The sequence below is a fragment of the Scyliorhinus canicula genome, chromosome 9, assembly GCF_902713615.1.
Source record: "Scyliorhinus canicula chromosome 9, sScyCan1.1, whole genome shotgun sequence".
NCBI lineage: Eukaryota > Metazoa > Chordata > Chondrichthyes > Carcharhiniformes > Scyliorhinidae > Scyliorhinus > Scyliorhinus canicula.
The window spans coordinates 134406761-134424278 of record NC_052154.1 but is presented as its reverse complement, the minus strand read 5'-3'; the positions used below and the strand labels follow the sequence as shown (position 1 = coordinate 134424278).

At 47.3% G+C, this 17518-nt stretch overlaps 1 protein-coding gene across 1 annotated transcript in view; it reads left to right on the top strand.

Moving 5' to 3' along the window:
- Positions 1-2573: 2573 nt before the first annotated feature.
- The window catches only part of LOC119971723 (glycogen [starch] synthase, muscle-like), a 162728-nt gene continuing 147783 nt past the window's right edge, over positions 2574-17518 (top strand). Inside the window, 1 exon segment of the mRNA XM_038807667.1 lies at positions 2574-2790. Coding sequence (XP_038663595.1) covers positions 2679-2790 — 112 coding nt within the window. The 5' untranslated portion in view covers positions 2574-2678.

The following is a 17518-nucleotide window of genomic DNA, read 5'->3' as shown; positions in this document are numbered from 1 at the left end:
ACCTTCCCCTCTCCTACCCACACCCCCGAAAGCACTCTGTCCATCGTCCCCTGCGAGGGCAGCAAAGGGAATCCCTCTACCTGTCGCCTAGCAAACGCCTTTACCTGCAGGTTTCTGAACATGTTCCCCTGGGGAAGGCCAAATTTATCTTCCAGTTCCCCCAGGCCCGCAAACCTCCCGCCAATAAACAGGTCCCTCGATTTGCTGATGCCCGCCCTTTGCCACCCCCTAAGTCCCTCATCCGTGTTCCCCGGGATGAACCGATGGTTGCCACCCAGTGGAGCCTCCATCGAGCCCCCTGTTTCCCCCCGATGCCATCTCCACTGTCCCCAGATTCTTAGGGTCGCCGCCACCACCGGGCTCGTGGTAACCCTCTTAGGGGAGAGCGGCAACGGTGCCGTTACCATGGCACCCAGGCTCGTACCTCTACATGACGCCATCTCCATTCTTTTCCATGCCGCCCCTCCCCCCTCCATCACCCATTTACGCACCATTGACACATTGGCTGCCCAATAGTGCCCCAGAAGGTTGGGCAGCGCCAGCCCTCCTCTATCCCTTCCTCGCTCCAGGAACACCCTCCTCACTCTCGGAGTCCCATGTGCCCACACAAAGCTCAGAATACTGCCGGTCACTCTCCTAAAGAAGGCCCTGGGGATAAATATGGGCAGGCACTGAAAAAGGAACAAGAACCTCGGAAGCACTGTCATTTTGACGGACTGCACCCTCCCGCCAACGACAATGGCAGCATGTCCCACCTCCTGAACTCCTCCTCCATCTGATCTACCAGTCTGGTAAAGTTATGCTTGTGGAGAGTCCCCCAGTCCCTGGCCACTTGCACCCCCAGGTACCTAAAGCTCTCCCCTGCCCGCGTAAGCGGGAGCCTACCAATTCCTTCCTCCTGGTCTCCAGGGTGCACCACAAACACCTCGCTCTTGCCTAAGTTTAATTTATAACCTGAGAAGGTCCCAAACTCGGCTGTAACTCCATCACTCCCGGCATCCCTCCCACCGGGTCCGCCACATACAGTAACAGGTCATCGGCATACAACGACACTCTATGTTCCTCTCCACCTCGCACCAAGCCTCTCCACCTCTCTGAATCTCTCAATGCCATCGCCAGCGGCTCGATTGCCAGTGCAAACAACAAGGGGGACAGGGGGCAACCCTGCCTGGTCCCTCGGTAAAGCCGGAAGTACTCCGACCTCCTCCTATTCGTGGCCACGCACGCCATCGGGGCCTCATATAGCAGCCTTACCCATCTAATGAACCCTTCACCAAATCCAAACCTCCCCAACACCTCCCATAGGTACCCCCACTCCACTCTATCGAAGGCCTTCTCCGCATCCAGCGCCACCACTATCTCTGCCTCCCCCTCAATCGCCGGCATCATAATGACATTCAGCAATCTCCGCACATTCATGTTCTGGAATTTCACTCTTAACCACCTTTAACATACATTCCATCTCCACCTTCTTAAAATTAATCTTTTCAACCAAGCTTGCCGTTACCTTTTCCAAATCTCCCCAACTGGCATGGTGTGTGTTCCATTTAATATCTTCCCAATTTTTTAAACTCTTAAACCTTCCTGTTGTACATTAAAGATGTTGTTTGTGATGGTCATTATTAACTTATAGAGTTTACAGTGCAGAAGGAGGCCAATCGGCCCATTTAGTCTGCACCAGCCCTTTGAAAGAGCACCTCATTTAAGCCCACACTTACAACCTATCCCCATAACTCAGTAACCCCACCCAACCTTTTTTGGACACTAAGGGCAACTTAGCATGGCCAATCCATAAGACCATAAGACATAGGAGTGGAAGTAAGGCCATTCGGCCCATCGAGTCCACTCCGCCATTCAATCATGGCTGATGGGCATTTCAACTCCACCTACCAGCATTCTCCCTGTAGCCCTTAATTCCTCACGACATCAAGAATTTATCTATCTCTGCCTTGAAGCCATTTAGCGTCCCGGCCTCCACTGCACTCCGCGGCAATGAATTCCACAGGCCCACCACTCTCTGGCTGAAGAAATGTCTCCGCATTTCTGTTCTGAATTTACCCCCTCTAATTCTAAGGCTGTGCCCACGGGTCCTCGTCTCCTCGCCTAACGGAAACAGTTATTTTGCGTCCACCCTTTCTAAGCCATGTATTATCTTGTAAGTTTCTATTAGATCTCCCCTTAATCCGCCTAACCTGCACATCTTTGGACTGTGGGATGAAACGGAGCACCCAGAGGAAACCCACGCAGCCACAGGGAGAACGTGCAGACTCCACACAGTGACCCAAGCCAGGAATCGAACCCAGGATTCTGGAGCTGTGAAGCTAACCACTGTGCTACCGTGCTGTCCCAAACGTTAGAACTTAAATCAGAAACGACTTCAAGTGCTGACTCACATCCTGGTCAGCTGTCAGCCCACCTTGCTTGCTTCATTCGTCCATGCATGCATTCATCATTAATTCATTCCCAAGGTGCTTCCTGTAAACCAGCTCCCTCTGTTGGCCTCCAGTGGTCAGTGCGCCTCGCAATCTGTTTGCGATGATGCTCCCCCCACCCCCCCCTAGCGGCGAGTGTAGGTGCTGCCGGCAGCTGGCTCAATGCCAGCCACAGGGCTCAGCAGCGCCCGTGCTCGGTTCTAAGTTGTTCTCGAACCCAGTTCCTGTCGTTGGGATCTCAGCACCATGTCCTTCCTGAGCAGCTCGCCTTCTTACAGTTCGCTCACCGGCTTCGAGGATGAACTCCCAGCCGAAAACCTCATTCTGTTCGAGGTCGCCTGGGAAGTCGCGAATAAAGGTAAGGAAGGCTCCTGGGGCGGGAGGCCGCCCGGCAGCGCAGGCTCTGGCCGAGGCAGGCGAGCTGACAAACCACCCCCTGCTGGGAAACAACGTAACGAGTTGTAACCCTGCAGAAACTCCTGTGCCTTAATATAATGCAGCAACACATACTGAGTATGCTTTAAAACGCGTTCATATATTTATTAAATGCGGTTTATTATTTAAAATGTCATGGTGCCGTAATATCAAGATTTCAATACATAGATTTTACGTTCATTAGGATTTTATAAAAACCCTTCAGTTCTGTACCGCATATTTCCCATAGACGAGAATATAAAGGTCAAGGACAAGAAAAGGTCATTCTGCCCATCCAAACTCATCCTTCATAGAAGACTGAAGGAATTCCAGCCAATGCTCGGGTTTCCTGACCGTTTATACCTTGGCGTCAGACCAGCTGTGAAGCAGTCTCTTGCATTATGTACAATACTACATTTTGTTTTCTGGGTTTGTTGAGTAGCTAGCAGGTTATTCCTGTAGTTTTTTTTCCCCATTAATACAATTACTCTGCATACTTGGAGCACTTTAGGTCACTGACACTCTTCAGGAACCTCAATAATAGAGGGATCCCCAGACAGGAAAGTCTAGGATGTTCAAGTATTTCACTGCATCTTCCTGTTTGCAGTCATTCACTATCCAGCCTGGAACGTTATTCTGAATGCAGAGCTTCTAATATTGGTTTTAAATTTCCCTTTCACTCATTTAAGTTTGTCTTCTGATCCAGCTTTCATGGCATCTTTTAAAGTAATATTCCAGATTTTTAACTTTTTTTTATTCCTTTCTGAGAGTTACAAATGTAATGTGCAGAATGGACAGGGCAACACCTAATTCATCTCCTTGCTTGCTCCAAAAAACAATTCAAGTTGAATCCAATTCATGGTCCCCACAAAAGAGACATATTGGGCGGGATTCTCCGCCCCGCCGCACCACATTTCTGCCCCGAACAGCCGAAGGGATTCTCCATTACGCCGGCCGGTCAATGGGGTTTCCCATTGTGGGGCAGCCCCACGCCGTTGGAAAACACCCGGGCGCCGGCATATAGGAGAATCACGCCGGCGGAGAATCCCGGCCATTAGATCCAAACTGACAAGAACATGCATTACCCCTGATCTCATGCTCGATCGTTGCCAAAAGGTGGAGAAACGATGTCTAGATTTGCCTGTCCATATATCACTTATTTGTTTTCATATGCTTTGATCAATTTCCACAATTTCCTTTTATATACAGCTAATAACAACATTAGTTGTGTCCTCTGCTAATATACACAAAGACTGTATTGAGGTAAAAATAAATTGTAAAATGGCCCCTTTTCAATCAGTTTTGTCTCAACCTTGTCTCTGAAAGGCTATGTGAATGGCCTGCTCCCAGCCACTGCTGATGCATCCTGGATCCCTGCTTGGAGGTGCTCCAGCTTCTAGTTGGCATTTTGCCACTTTGACGCAGCTTGGGAATCAAACAGAAGAGAGTTCTGAATGTCAGTGTTTACAAGCCAGTCAGGCTGCTTCTATATATGACTTTGGATGCATTTTCAAAATATAAGTACATGAAAACACTTTCACATAAATAACTGAAGCAGGTGACGGTCACAAATTAACCCTTTCCTCCTGTAAAACAAAAAAAACGAAATTTTTCTCCGGCACACCAGAGACTGGAGCGCGATTCCATGATGCCGACTGTCCTCCAGCACCTTGTCCAAGTGACTCTTCTTTATATGTGACTTGATAGGGCAGCACGGTGGCCTAGTGGTTAGCACAACCGCCTCACGGCGCTGAGGTCCCAGGTTCGATCCCGGCTCTGGGTCACTGTCCGTGTGGAGTTTGCACATTCTCCCCGTGTTTGCGTGGGTTTCGCCCCCACAACCCAAAAATGTGCAGAGTAGGTGGATTGGCCATGCTAAATTGCCCCTTAATTGGAAAAAATAATTGGGTACTCTAAATTTATAAAAAAAAAAATATGTGACTTGAAACAGTGAGTCTTGGCAACCTTATTCATTAAACCTGCTGCTGTGCATGTGCACGGGTGAGGAACCCAACCTGGAACTTCTTAGTTTTGTGGATTAATTCCAAATTGAGCAGTATTTTTGCCAATTAAAGTTGCAATAAGATAATTCTATCACACTGGAAAGATCGCCCCTTAGCTATAGATGCAGAGAGCTGTCAAGTGGATAGACAGGTGCCCAAAACAATGAGAGTTATTTCTGTGTACATTGTATATTGGGATTCTCAAGGTCTTCACTAATGTATGACATTATTGTGTCTTTGGGAAGCTAAAGGCAGTGGTGGGGGAGCAGATTTCTGGACAATCCATAGATGATTTATTTGACCACATTATAAGAGGCATGATACATCCACAGTCATTCATAAGAATAAATCAGTACCTTCAGGAAAAGAGGCCAAAGAAATAAAGGACAAATGTAAGATGACTGAAGCCTGGCCATGTACCTCATATACCATTATCTGTTCCATCAAGGGTGTTATCATAGATAATAGTTCACTTAAAGGTTTCTTTCAGTTATATCAAGAAGAAAAAGACCAATAACACAGGAAAAATGACTGCAGGCTGCATTTGGGTTGAGGGTTGCAACAATATTGGTTCTAAATGAGCTCTTCCTTACCGTAAGAAAATCTTTCAATTTCCTTTCCGCTTTTTCTGTTCCACACCAGGGACATCCTCGATCGCAATTTTAAACAGTACAAGAAACTACGATAAATTAGCTGTACTGAATGGGTGACTACAAGCTTGGGGTGTAAAGATCTTTAGATTATGGTGGGAAGGGAAGACAGGAGGAGGTGATCGGTTTTACAGTTTTCAGCTGCTGGAGTTGGTAGTATAATGATATTCGATTGTAAGATCGAGAGTACGAACACTGAACTCATTATTTAGAGCTATTTCATGCCTATTCCCTAAATTTGGAGTAGGGGGTTGGAGGAGTGTCAGGCTTCATCATGATCAGCATTTTTGATTAGTCATGAGACACATGCACCTAATTTAGCAACAGATAATATCGCAAAACTAATACTAGCTTGTAACAGGAGCAGTGCATTTGCTACAAGGATCAGTTCCGAGATATAGATCAGTCACAAGAAGCTGCAGTACCTCGTGTATGATTCAAAAACGCCATTAAACTCAGGAAAGGTTGATAAGGTTAACTTGGAAAGGGTGCAGACTTGTGGAATGTACAACAGACAGACAGGCAAACAGCTGATGCACTTCTGCTCAAAGTTTAATTCCTCCTCCTCCTCCTCCTCCCCCCCCACCCAATATTACTGAGAATATTTCCTGTGTCACTGTTGGCACATCTCTGCTGAATTGAATTGTGACATTGTGTGACAAGTGCAGTCACCAACTATTCTATTTGAAAGTTATTAGTTTCCATAAATTGCAGTATCTGTTGCAGCAATAAAAATAAATTGTGTTATCTCTGTTGATAAATATGGAAGCAATACGAGTATGCTCAGTGTTATTTTCACAATTGCTACAAATATACCCTTGTATTGCACGAGGTGCGTTCAGACCTACACTTCGCTGTGAATTGTTTAATAGCTTTGCCATTATTTTCTTAAGATCTATTTTCTACTTAGTTGTGCATGAATGCAGCAACTCTGAAATATAAATTTTATAACAGGCCTGAATTTTTTATACTTAAAAGCAAAAAAAAAAACACATTTGTACTCACAGGTGCATGGTGTTCGAGATGGTTTGCAGAATGCGGCCCTCTAAAATTCAACTAAACATCAAGATTCTAAAATCGTTATGGAACATCCTGGACCTTGGCCTCCACAAAGCATCAGCAATTAGAATATATGCACAAGGTCCCTTTAATTTCACCCTGTTTTGTCTTCTTTCGCCTCTATTGCAGCCTCCCTGAACAGGCGCAGGAATGTGGTGACTAGGGGCTTTTCACAGTAACTTAATTTGAAGCCTACTTGTGACAATAAGTGATTTTCCATTCCATTTCCAAATTATCATATAGTGCTGTAAAGTTGTACAACAGAGCTTTCCTTGAAGGCATTTTTATTTTTCACTAATACATAAAACATGTATTATTTTACAGAAGATTTCACTTGGCTCCTTGACTTGGAATAATAACTAGACTAAACCACAGTTCTCAAAATGTCTGCATTATTTAATCTGACACCACACAGTTCATCAAAGAAAGGACAAACTTGTATTTACATCGCACCATTCACTTCCGCAGGACATCCCAAAGTTTTATTTTTATTCAATTACAGGCTATCGGCATTTATTGCCCATCCCCAAGTGCTTTTGAGAAGGTAGTGGTGAGCTGCCTTCCTGAACTGCTGCAGTCCATATGGTGTAGGCACACCCACAGTGCGTTTAGGGAGGGAGTTCCTGGATTTTGACTCGGATACAGTAACATATTTCCAAGTCAGGATGGTGGGTGACTTGGAGGGGAACCTCCAGGCGGTGGTGTTCCCATGTAGTGATGGTAGTGACCGTTGGGTTTGGAAGGTGCTGCTTGAGGAGCCATGGTGAGTTCCTGCACTGCATCTTGTAAATGTTGCACACTGCTGCTACTGTGCATCAGTGATGGAAGGATTGAGGGCGCGACTAAATGGGGAAAAACAGAGTCCAGTATTGGTTGCTTTTTTTTTTGCTCTCTTTTTTGGTATCGGTGAGAAGCACACCTTCATTTCCTGCACTGACGATCTCAGCCATTTTTAAATCCTTGCCCTGACCTCCCAACCCACTACAAACTCCATACCCGCCCAACACCCCTACTCCATCTCATAAGGGCAGGGCACCCCCAAGCCTGATTCCTGGCAGTGTCAACCTGCCACCCTGACAGTGCCAGCCCTCCCCAGGTGACATTGTGCCTGCTCCACGTTTGTGTGAACTAACACTAAATAGCAAATAGCAAGGTCTTCCAGGCATGGGTATTCAATAAACGGCCTTGGGAGAATCTCGTGCAGACATATTTAAGTGAGCCTAACTGCTCACCTAAACATGTAAATCAGGATCCCACCCCAGTGTGGGCGAGATCCAGATCACGATGTCGTGCAAAATCTCGTTATATCTTGCGAGACGTCCCTTGTGTCACAAAATGTAATGGCTTCATTGCATTCTGAGTCAGGCGCGACAAGGCTGTTCGATCAGGCCCTGAATGTTTGTGGGAGGGGCAGCGATCAAGCGGGCTGCTTTGTCCCAGTTTGTGTTGAGTTTGTTGAGTGCTGTTGGACTGCAGTCATCTAAGCATGTGAAGAGTATTCTATTACACTCCTGTGTAATGGTAGACAGGCTTAGTGAGGTCAGGAACTGAGTTATTTGTCACAGGATTCCTGGCCTCTGCCTTACTCCTGTAGCCACAGTATTTATGTGGCTTGTCCAGTTCAGTTTCTGGTCAATAGATGTTGGTAGTGCAACAAATCCAATGAACTACTTTGAAATGTATTCACTGTTTTAATGTGCTACTTTGGAAACAAAAATTCCCCTGTCCTGGAATGCAGTAAAGCCCCCAGTTTTCTGCAACCACTCTTGCTTGCTGCTGCTCTCCACTCTGGTAAACACCAGTCAACGCCCTGTCTCACTTATCAATCGTGTGGAGATGCCAGCGTTGGACTGGGATGAGCACAGTAAGAAGTCTAAATAACACCAGGTTAAAGTCTAACATCAGTGACTCCTAAGGAAGGAGCAGTGCTCCGAAAGCAAGTGTTTGAAACAAACATGTTGGACTTTAACCTGGTGTTGTAAGACTTCTTACAACTTCACTCTCATACTCTTGAAAATTCAACATCCAAAGAAAATGGCACATCCCACTTTTTGAATTGAGAAGTGCACATGACTAATGTACTCACCCTGGCATAGAGCCAACCTATATTGAATCATTTTGAAATGTCAGTTCTACTTCAGATCAACAGAAGAGCTACGTGCAGCTTGGCATTGCCCAGTTCTAGAGTATAGTTCTAAATGTAAAACCTCTAATACAGTTGAAAATAACATTGTTATGAATTAAGTTTACATTTAGTCTTTTTAAACCATTTTATTTATAATTATAAATTATATTTATAATTTTTATATTTATAATTTTTAACAACAATTTGGCAGCACGGTGGCATAGTGGTTAGGACTGTGGCTTCACAGCTCCAGGGTCCCAGGTCCGATTCCTTGCTGGGTCACTGGCTGTGTGGAGTCTGCACATTCTCCCGTGTCTGCGTGGGTTTCCTCCGGGTGCCCCGGTTTCCAAAGACGTACAGGATAGGTGGTCTGGACATGCTAAATTGCCCTCGGTGTCCAAAAAGGTTAGGAGGGATTGTGGGGTTACAGGGACAGGGTGGAAGTGAGGGCTTAAGTGGATTGGTCCAGACTCGATGGGCCAAATGGCCTCCTTTTGCACTGTATGTTCGTTCATTTCAAAGCAAACATAACACAATGAATAGCACCCCCCCCCCAACCAACAACCATACCCAGCCAACATGGCTTACACACACAGTTCCCCAGACCCCCCCTCCTCCACTCGCAGATCCCGCCACTAAGCTATCTCCCTCCCCCGTAAGCCCAGAACATGTGGACATGATTTGCAGGCCCACTGGCACACCACCCACACCTATCCTCCACTCCTTCAAAGAACCTACTCATACGGGCCACGGTCATATGCGCCCGGTGTACCACTTCAAATTGTATCAGGCTGAGCCCGGCACACGACAAAGACGCGTTGACTCTACTCAGGGCATCCTCCCACAAATCCGCCTCCAGTCCATTGCCCAACTCTATCTCCCATTTACGCTTTACCTCCCCTATCTGGGTTCCCTCCCATCCATGAGCTCTTTATAAATTTCCGAGACCCTCCCCTCTCCCACTCCCGTTTTCAAAACTACCGTGATTTATTTAGATTTCCAGAAGGCCTTTGACAAGGTGCTGCATAGGAGACTGTTAAATAAATTAAGAGCCCATGATGTTCAGGGTAAGATCCTGGCATGGATAGAGGATTGGATGACTGGCAGAAGGCAGAGTGGGGATAAAGGTGTCTTTTTCAGGATGGCAGCCGGTGACTAGTGGTGTGCCTCAGGGGTCGGTGTTGGGACCACAACTTTTCACAATATACATTAATGATCTGGAGGAAGGAACTGAAGGCACTGTTGCTAAGTTTGCAGATGATACAAAGATCTGTAGAGGGACAGGTAATATTGAGGAACAGGTGAGCTGCAGAAGGACTTGGACAAGCTAGGAGAGTGGGCAATGAAGTGGCAAATGAAATACAATGTGGAAAAGTGTGAGGTTATGCACTTTGGAAGGAGGAATTTAGGCATAGACTATTTTCTAAATGGGGAAATGCTTCGGAAAGCAGAAGTACAAAAGGGACTTGGGAGTCCTTGTTCACGATTCTCTTAAGGTTAACATACAGGTTCAGTCGGCAGTTAAGAAGGCAAATGCAATGTTAGCATTCATGTCAAGAGGGCTAGAATGCAAGATCAGGGATTTACTTCTGGGGCTGTATAAGGCTCTGGTCAGACCCTATTTGGAGTATTGTGAGCAGGTTTGGGCCCCGTTTTAGGAAGGATGTGCTGGCCTTGGAAAGGGTCCAGAGGAGGTTCACAAGAATGATCCTTGGAATGAAGAACTTATCATATGAGGAACTGTTGAGGACTCTGGGTCTGTACTCGTTGGAGTTTAGAAGGATAAGAAGGAATCTTATTGAAACTTACAAGGTACTGCGAGGCTAGGATAGAGTGGACGTGGAGAGGATGTTTCCACTTGTAGGAAAAACTAGAATCAGAGGACACCATCTCAGACTAAAGGGATGGTCCTTTAAAACAGAGATGAGGAGGAATTTCTTCAGCCAGAAGGTGGTGAATCTGTGGAAATTGTTCAGAAGGCTGTGGAGGCCAATTCACTGAGTGTCTTTAAGACAGAGATAGATAGGTTCTTGATTAGTACTGGGATCAGGGATTATGGGGAGAAGGCAGGAGAATGGGGATGAGAAAGTATCAGGCATGATTGAATGGCGGAGCAGACTTGATGGGCCGAGTGGCCTAAGTCTGCTCCTGTCTTATGGAATTATGGTCCTGTACCCCTGGGGCGGTACGAGAGAAAATGTCAAAACCTGCCTCCGTACAATGTCCCTCACCTGCAGATACCGGAACTCGTTCCCACCTGGCTGTTCAAACTCCTCCTCCAAGTCCTCCAAGCTAGGAAAGCTGCCGTAAATGAACAGGTCCCTGAACCGCTGAATCCCAGCTTGCTGCCAACTCCGTCACTCCCCATCTAGCCCCCCCGGCACAAGTCGGTGGTTGCCACAAATTGGAGTCCATACCAATGCTCCCTCCACTCCCATGTGCTTCCGCCACTGTCCCCACGCCCTTAAAGCCGCCATTACCACTGGGCTTGTGGCCTACCAAGCCGGTGAGAACGGCAGAGGTGCCGTTACCAGTGCCCCAAAACTTGTGCCCTTACATTATGCTGCTTCCACCCGCTCCCATACTGCCCACTCCCCCAGTACCCACTTCCTGATCATTGCTATACAGTTGTCCCCCGTTATACCGCGGTTCGCAATATACGGCGGGGGGGGCTTATGGACCCCAACTGTCAGCTTCCCTCTCCGGATCAAAGTGAGCCGGCCGCTGAAATTGACACTGCTGGCTGCTCTCTCCCTCCAATCAGTCGGCAGTGTCAATTTCAGCGGCCGGCTCACTTTGATCCGGAGAGGGAAGCTGCTCTCTCACTGAAACAATCAGCCGGCCGCTGAAATTGACACTGCCGGCTGCTCTCTCCCTCCAATCCAACTTTTAAGTTGTTAAAAATGCAGCAGTGCTTGTTTTAATTAGATCCACGATGGGGGTTTTAAATTTATTTAAAAATCTATGCATACGCTTCCCATTGTGAATCTACGGGGGTCTGACCTCTCCCCCCGCCCCCCGTAGACTCACAATGGGAAGCGCATGCATAGATTTTTAAATAAATTTAAAACCCCCATCGTGGATATCCGTGGCTCAGATGCAACGCGGGTGGCTGTCTTGGACCCCAACACCCGCGTTATAAAGGGGGACTACTGTACTTGCCGCCCTATAATAGTGCCTGAAATTCGATAGGGCCAGCACCTTCTTCACTCGTGGGGTTTACCCGCCCACACAAACCCAGAGATCACCGCATTGACCCTTTTAAAAAAGGCTTTTGGAACAAAAATAGGGAGACACTGGAATGTAAACAAGAATCTCAGGAGAACTGTCATCTTTACGGTCGATACCTTCCCCTCCAGTGACAACGGGAGCATGTCCCACCTTCGAAAGTCCTCCTTCGTCTGCTCCACTAACCAAGCTAAATTTAATTTGTGTAGCTGCTCCCATCCCTGTGCCACCTGAATTCCCAGATACCAAAAATTCCCACCCACTACCTTGAATGGCATCCCCCCAATCTCCTCTCCTGCCCTCTCGCCTGGATCGCAAAGACCTCACTCTTACCCATGTTCAATTTATACCCTGAAAACTGGCCAAATTCCCCGAGAATCCTCATAATCTCTCTAATCCCCCTCCAACAGGTCAGAAATGTGCAGGAGTAGGTCGTCCGCGTATAGTGAGACCCTGTGCTCCATCCCCCCTCCCCCTGCACTATCTCCTGCCAGTACTTTGAAGCTCTCTATGCCATCGCCAATGGGTCTATGGCCAAGGAAACAATAGTGGGGAGAGTGGACATTCCTGCCTCATCCCCCAATGCAGCCTAAAATAATCTAAGCTCGCTCGGTTCGTACGCACACTCGCCACCGATGCCTGGTACAGCAACTGGACCGTGTCCACAAAACCCTGCCCAAACCCGAACCATCCCAGGACCTCCCACAGATACTCCCACTCCATCCGATCAAAGGCCTTCTCCGCATCTATGGCAACCATTACCTCCACCTCCCTCCCCTTCAAGGGCATCACGATCACATTTAAGAGCTTTCAGACGTTTTCCGTTAACTGCCTCCCTTTTACAAACGCCATCTGGTCCTCCCCTGGCACACAATCCTCTATTCTCGAGGCCAAGATTAATTTTAAATTCATGAACCTGTAAACAGATGAATGAGAAGCAGGAGTAGGCCATTCAGCCCCTCAAGCCTCCCCTGACATTTGATAAGATCATGGCTGACCTAATTGTGGTCTCCTGTCTTTCACTTTCCTGTCTACTACCCTATACTCTTTGACTCCCTCAAGAATTTGTCTAACTCAGTCTTAAAAATACTCCCATCACCCATCCTCTACTGCTCTCTGGGGAAGAGAATTCCACAGACTGAAGTCCCTTTGAGAGGGTACAAAATCTCCTCATCCCACTCTTAAATGGGAGACCCTGCACTTTTAAACTGTGTCCCTAATTCTATTCTCAGGGTCACACCTGTCATGATAAGCAGACATGCACATAATGAGATACAGACAGGCAGCTAATGAACACAGAGAACAGGACGTAACCAATCAGCAGGCAGAACACTTGGGGGTAGTCACTATAAAAGGCACGAGGCACTCACACTCCGCCTCTTTCCACTGGTGACATCTACAGTGTGAGTCAGGGTGTACATATCATATAACCCTTGCAGCATGTGGCTAAGAGCTAGTCTGGTTCAGTCAGACAGAGTAATCACACTGAGGTTAGCAGAGAGTCGAACTCGCATGGAACTGTGTGACGGGTTCAATAAATCAAATTGAACTAACTTCAAGGTTTGGAGTATCTCTCGGGTAAAGCTGCATCCAGTTGCACCCTGTGTTATCTCAGTGTGCTTAACATGACAACACCCTCTCAGCATCCACTCTGTGAAGTCCCGTCGGAATCGTGCGCTTCAAGGAAGATCATCTCTCATTCCTCTGAACAGCAATGGATATAGTCCCAACCCGACAACCTTTTGTTAGAAGACAACCCTTTCATCCCTGAAATCAGTCGAGTGAACCTTCTCTGAACTGCTTCCAATGTTGTTGTATCTTTTCTCAACGAAGCAGACCAAAGCTGTACACAGTACTCCAATTGCCCTATTTTTCTTGTCTTCGACAACAGATGAATGCACACTTTTAGAAGTGCTCGTGTAACACTGACCTCTGACCCTGGAAAGAGTCCAAATGGAGCCTTTCACCAAGGCTGCTCTTGTCCTTTTAGATAGTAGCTTTGACAAAGAGTCATCGGACTCGAAACGTTAGCTCTTTTCTCTCCCTACAGATGCTGCCACCCTGATGAGATTTTCCAGCATTTTCTCTTTCGTTTCAGAGCCTTTCACCAACCTGGGACATCCCAAAGTGTTTCACAGCCTATTAATTATCTATTGAGAAGAATTCTGCAAAGACCAACAGTGTTGCTAAATTATTCTTTGCCTTAAAAGCAACAGGTGGCGGCGGGGAAGTCTGTGATAATTCCATGACAGAGTAATCCTGTGTGAACCCGTAAACCAGAGTTAGGGTTAAATGAGTATAATTATGCTGTGTGTTGTAATTTTATCATCCTGCCATAAAATGTTCCAAAAAGACTCTGTCCCCTGTAACCATGGTAACTGCAATGTGAGACTGCGGCTGTCAAATCGTGCAGGTTACAAGCTGTAATCAACAAGCAAAAAATGTCTTTCCTGCTGTTAATTACAGTGATTGCTGGTTGTTGAAAGTTGTGGTTAATTATAGTTTGTCATCAGTTAGAGTGTCTTCTGTGTGATGCATCATATTCTCTTGATTATAAGACAAGATACCGTCTGACACAACATGAATAGCACCGCGGGAGCTCTGCCAGGTCTGAAAAAAAATAATTCCCCATTTAAAAAAAAAACTGGAGATTAGGGAAGAAAAATCATAGAAAGTTGCAAATGATTTACAAAAGGTTCTGCTTGGGAAATAAATATCTGAGTGAATAACTCAGGATTATTTTGCAGTATTAGGGGTTGAGATTGGGCTTCAATTCATCAGGATTTCACATTCTTGATGAATTAGAGATGTTATATTTTGTTTTTCAGTTCTCTTTCTCCCCCCCCCCCCCCCCCCCCCCCCCCCCCCGCCCCACCTGAAAGTCTTCCTAACCAATGGTCCCATTGATGCGGTTGCATTACAAGACCTCACTTAGTGGTTATTCTTTGTGTTTAATTAGTGAGTGTTGGTTGGATATTAAAGGAGGCGTCATCACCCTTCTCAATAGATAATTAATTGGCTGATGATACCCAAGTTGGTGAAGGGCTCGAGATGGACTCCTCCAGGATCAGAGGTCAGGGCTGCTTGAGAGGTCCTAAGCACTAGAGAGAATGCTGAGGAGAATCACAAGAATGTTGCCTGGGCTGGAGCGTTTCAGCTGTAAGGAAAGGCTGGCAAGACTGGGATTGTTTTCCGTTGAGCAGAGAAGGCCAAGGGGAGACCTGATTAAGTTGTACAAACTTATGAGGGACACTGATAGGGTAGAGAGGAACGAACCTTAGTCGAGGGGTCAATAACCAGGGGGCATAGATTTACGGTAAGAAAATGGAAAATTAGAGGGAATTTGAGGAAAAACATTTTCACCTGGAGGGTGGTGGGAATCTGGAGCTCTCTTACTGAAAGGGTGGTAGAGGCAGGGGATCCCTGACAACATTTAAGAAGTATTTAGATGAGCACTTGAAATGCCATAGCATACAAGGCTACCGACCAAGTGTTGGAAAATGGGATGTGCCAGCTTGATGGCCGGTACAAAGACGATGGGTCAAAGGGCCTCATCTGTGCTGTAAAACTCTATGACCTGATCCTTTTTCATCCGATATGGACTACCCCAGGAGATATTGCTACATACGGAGCAAGGGCGGGGCGGGGGGAGCTGATTCACTTACCTCCTTTCCTATCCAGTGATGATGATACCAATTCTGGGCCTCAGTTGGACAGAGTGGGAATAGGAATCGGAAATGGCTTGTCTGTAAAATAAAGATTGAGTTGCTTTCCGTAAGTGCTATCTTTATTGAAATTACTTGATTATTTTTCTTTGTTGAGTTTGCTACTCTGCTTTCAAAGCTGGAACACAGTCAATTAGAGGGGGGGGGGGGAAATCTATAGCAGCACTATATGATGCATTATCTGGTTTTAGTGCTTCAGAAAAGGTTAAATTATGGCCTTTGCAATATGAATAATTTCAATAACAAGTTGCATTTATGTAGTCGCTTTTTATAGGAAGAATTACAAGGCATTTCACAGGAAGATAATCAGGCAAAAATTGACAAGGATCCAAAGACTCAAACATATTACCAGGAATGATTAAGAGTTTGGTCAAAAATGTAGGAAGTCCTTAAAGGAGGAGAGAGCGGTGGAGAGATGGTGAAGTTTATGGAAGGAACTTCAACACTAACATTGACCTGACAACATGCCCAGCTGTGTCCTCTGCACAAACAAAAACAAGACCAATGCAATTCAGTAATTACTGCCCCTTCTTGACCAATAGCAAAGGGATGGGAAGTGTTGTCAGCCGTGCTGTGAAGCGGCACTCATTCAACACTAATCTGCTCACTGATCTGATGCTTGGCTTGGGTTCCACCAGGTCCTCTCGCCTCCTGACCTCATTACAGCCTTGGTCTAAACATGGATGCAAGAGCTGACCTCCAGAAGTGAGATGAGAGTGACTGCACTTAACTAAAAGGCAGCATTTAACTGAGTGTGGCATCAAAGTTCACGAGTAAAATTGAAGTCTGTGAGAATTGGAGCAAAACTCTCCACTGGTTGGAATCATATCTTGCACAAAGAAGGATGGTTGTGGTTGTTGGTGGTCAGTCATTTCAGTCCTGGGGCATTACTGCAGAAGTTCCTCAGGAGTTCCTGGGACCAATCATCTCCAGCCACTTCATCAATCATCTTTCCTCCATTAAGTCAAAAGCCGGGATGTTCGCTGGTAATTACACAATGTTGCGCACCAATCATGACTCCTCAGATACTGAAGCAATCCATGTTTATATGCGAGACCTGGAAAATCATACAGTACGTTAGGCTTTGTTAACAATCCCATAGTGGTGCCTGCAAAGTTGGGGGGGAGGGCGGAGGGTGGGGAGGAGGAGGAGGAGATGCTTCAGAAGTGGGGGGGGGAGGAGGCAACGCCTGTGAAGTGGGGCAGGAGGTGACGCCTGTGAAGTGGGGCAGTACGACGCCTGTGAAGTGGGGCAGGAGGTGACGCCTGTGAAGGGGGGCAGGAGGCGATGGCTGTGAAGGGGGGCAGGAGGCGACGGCTGTGAAGCGGAGCAGGAGGTGAAGGCTATGAAGGGGGCAGGAGGTGACGGCTGTGAAGGGGGGGGAGACGGTGACGGCTGTGAAGCGGGGCAGGAGGCGATGGCTGTGAAGGGGGGCAGGAGGCGACAGCTGTGAAGCGGGGCAGGAGGCGACGGCTGTGAAGGGGGGCAGGAGGCTACGGCTGTGAAGCGGGGCAGGAGGTGACGGCTGTGAAGGGGGAGGCGTCGACGGCTGTGAAGCGGGGCAGGAGGCGATGGCTGTGAAGGGGGGGAGGCGGCGATGGCTGTGAAGGGGGGGCAGGAGGCGATGGCTGTGAAGCGGGGCAGGAGGCGACGACTGTGAAGGGGGGCAGGAGGTGACGGCTGTGAAGGGGGGAGGCGGCGATGCCTGTGAAGCCGGGCAGGAGGTGACGGCTGTGAAGGGGGGCAGGAGGTGACAGCTGTGAAGCCGGGCAGGAGGTGACGGCTGTGAAGGGGGGCAGGAGGTGACGGCTGTGAAGGGGGCAGGAGCTGACGGCTGTGAAGGGGGGCAGGAGGCGACGGCTGTGAAGGGGGGCAGGAGGCG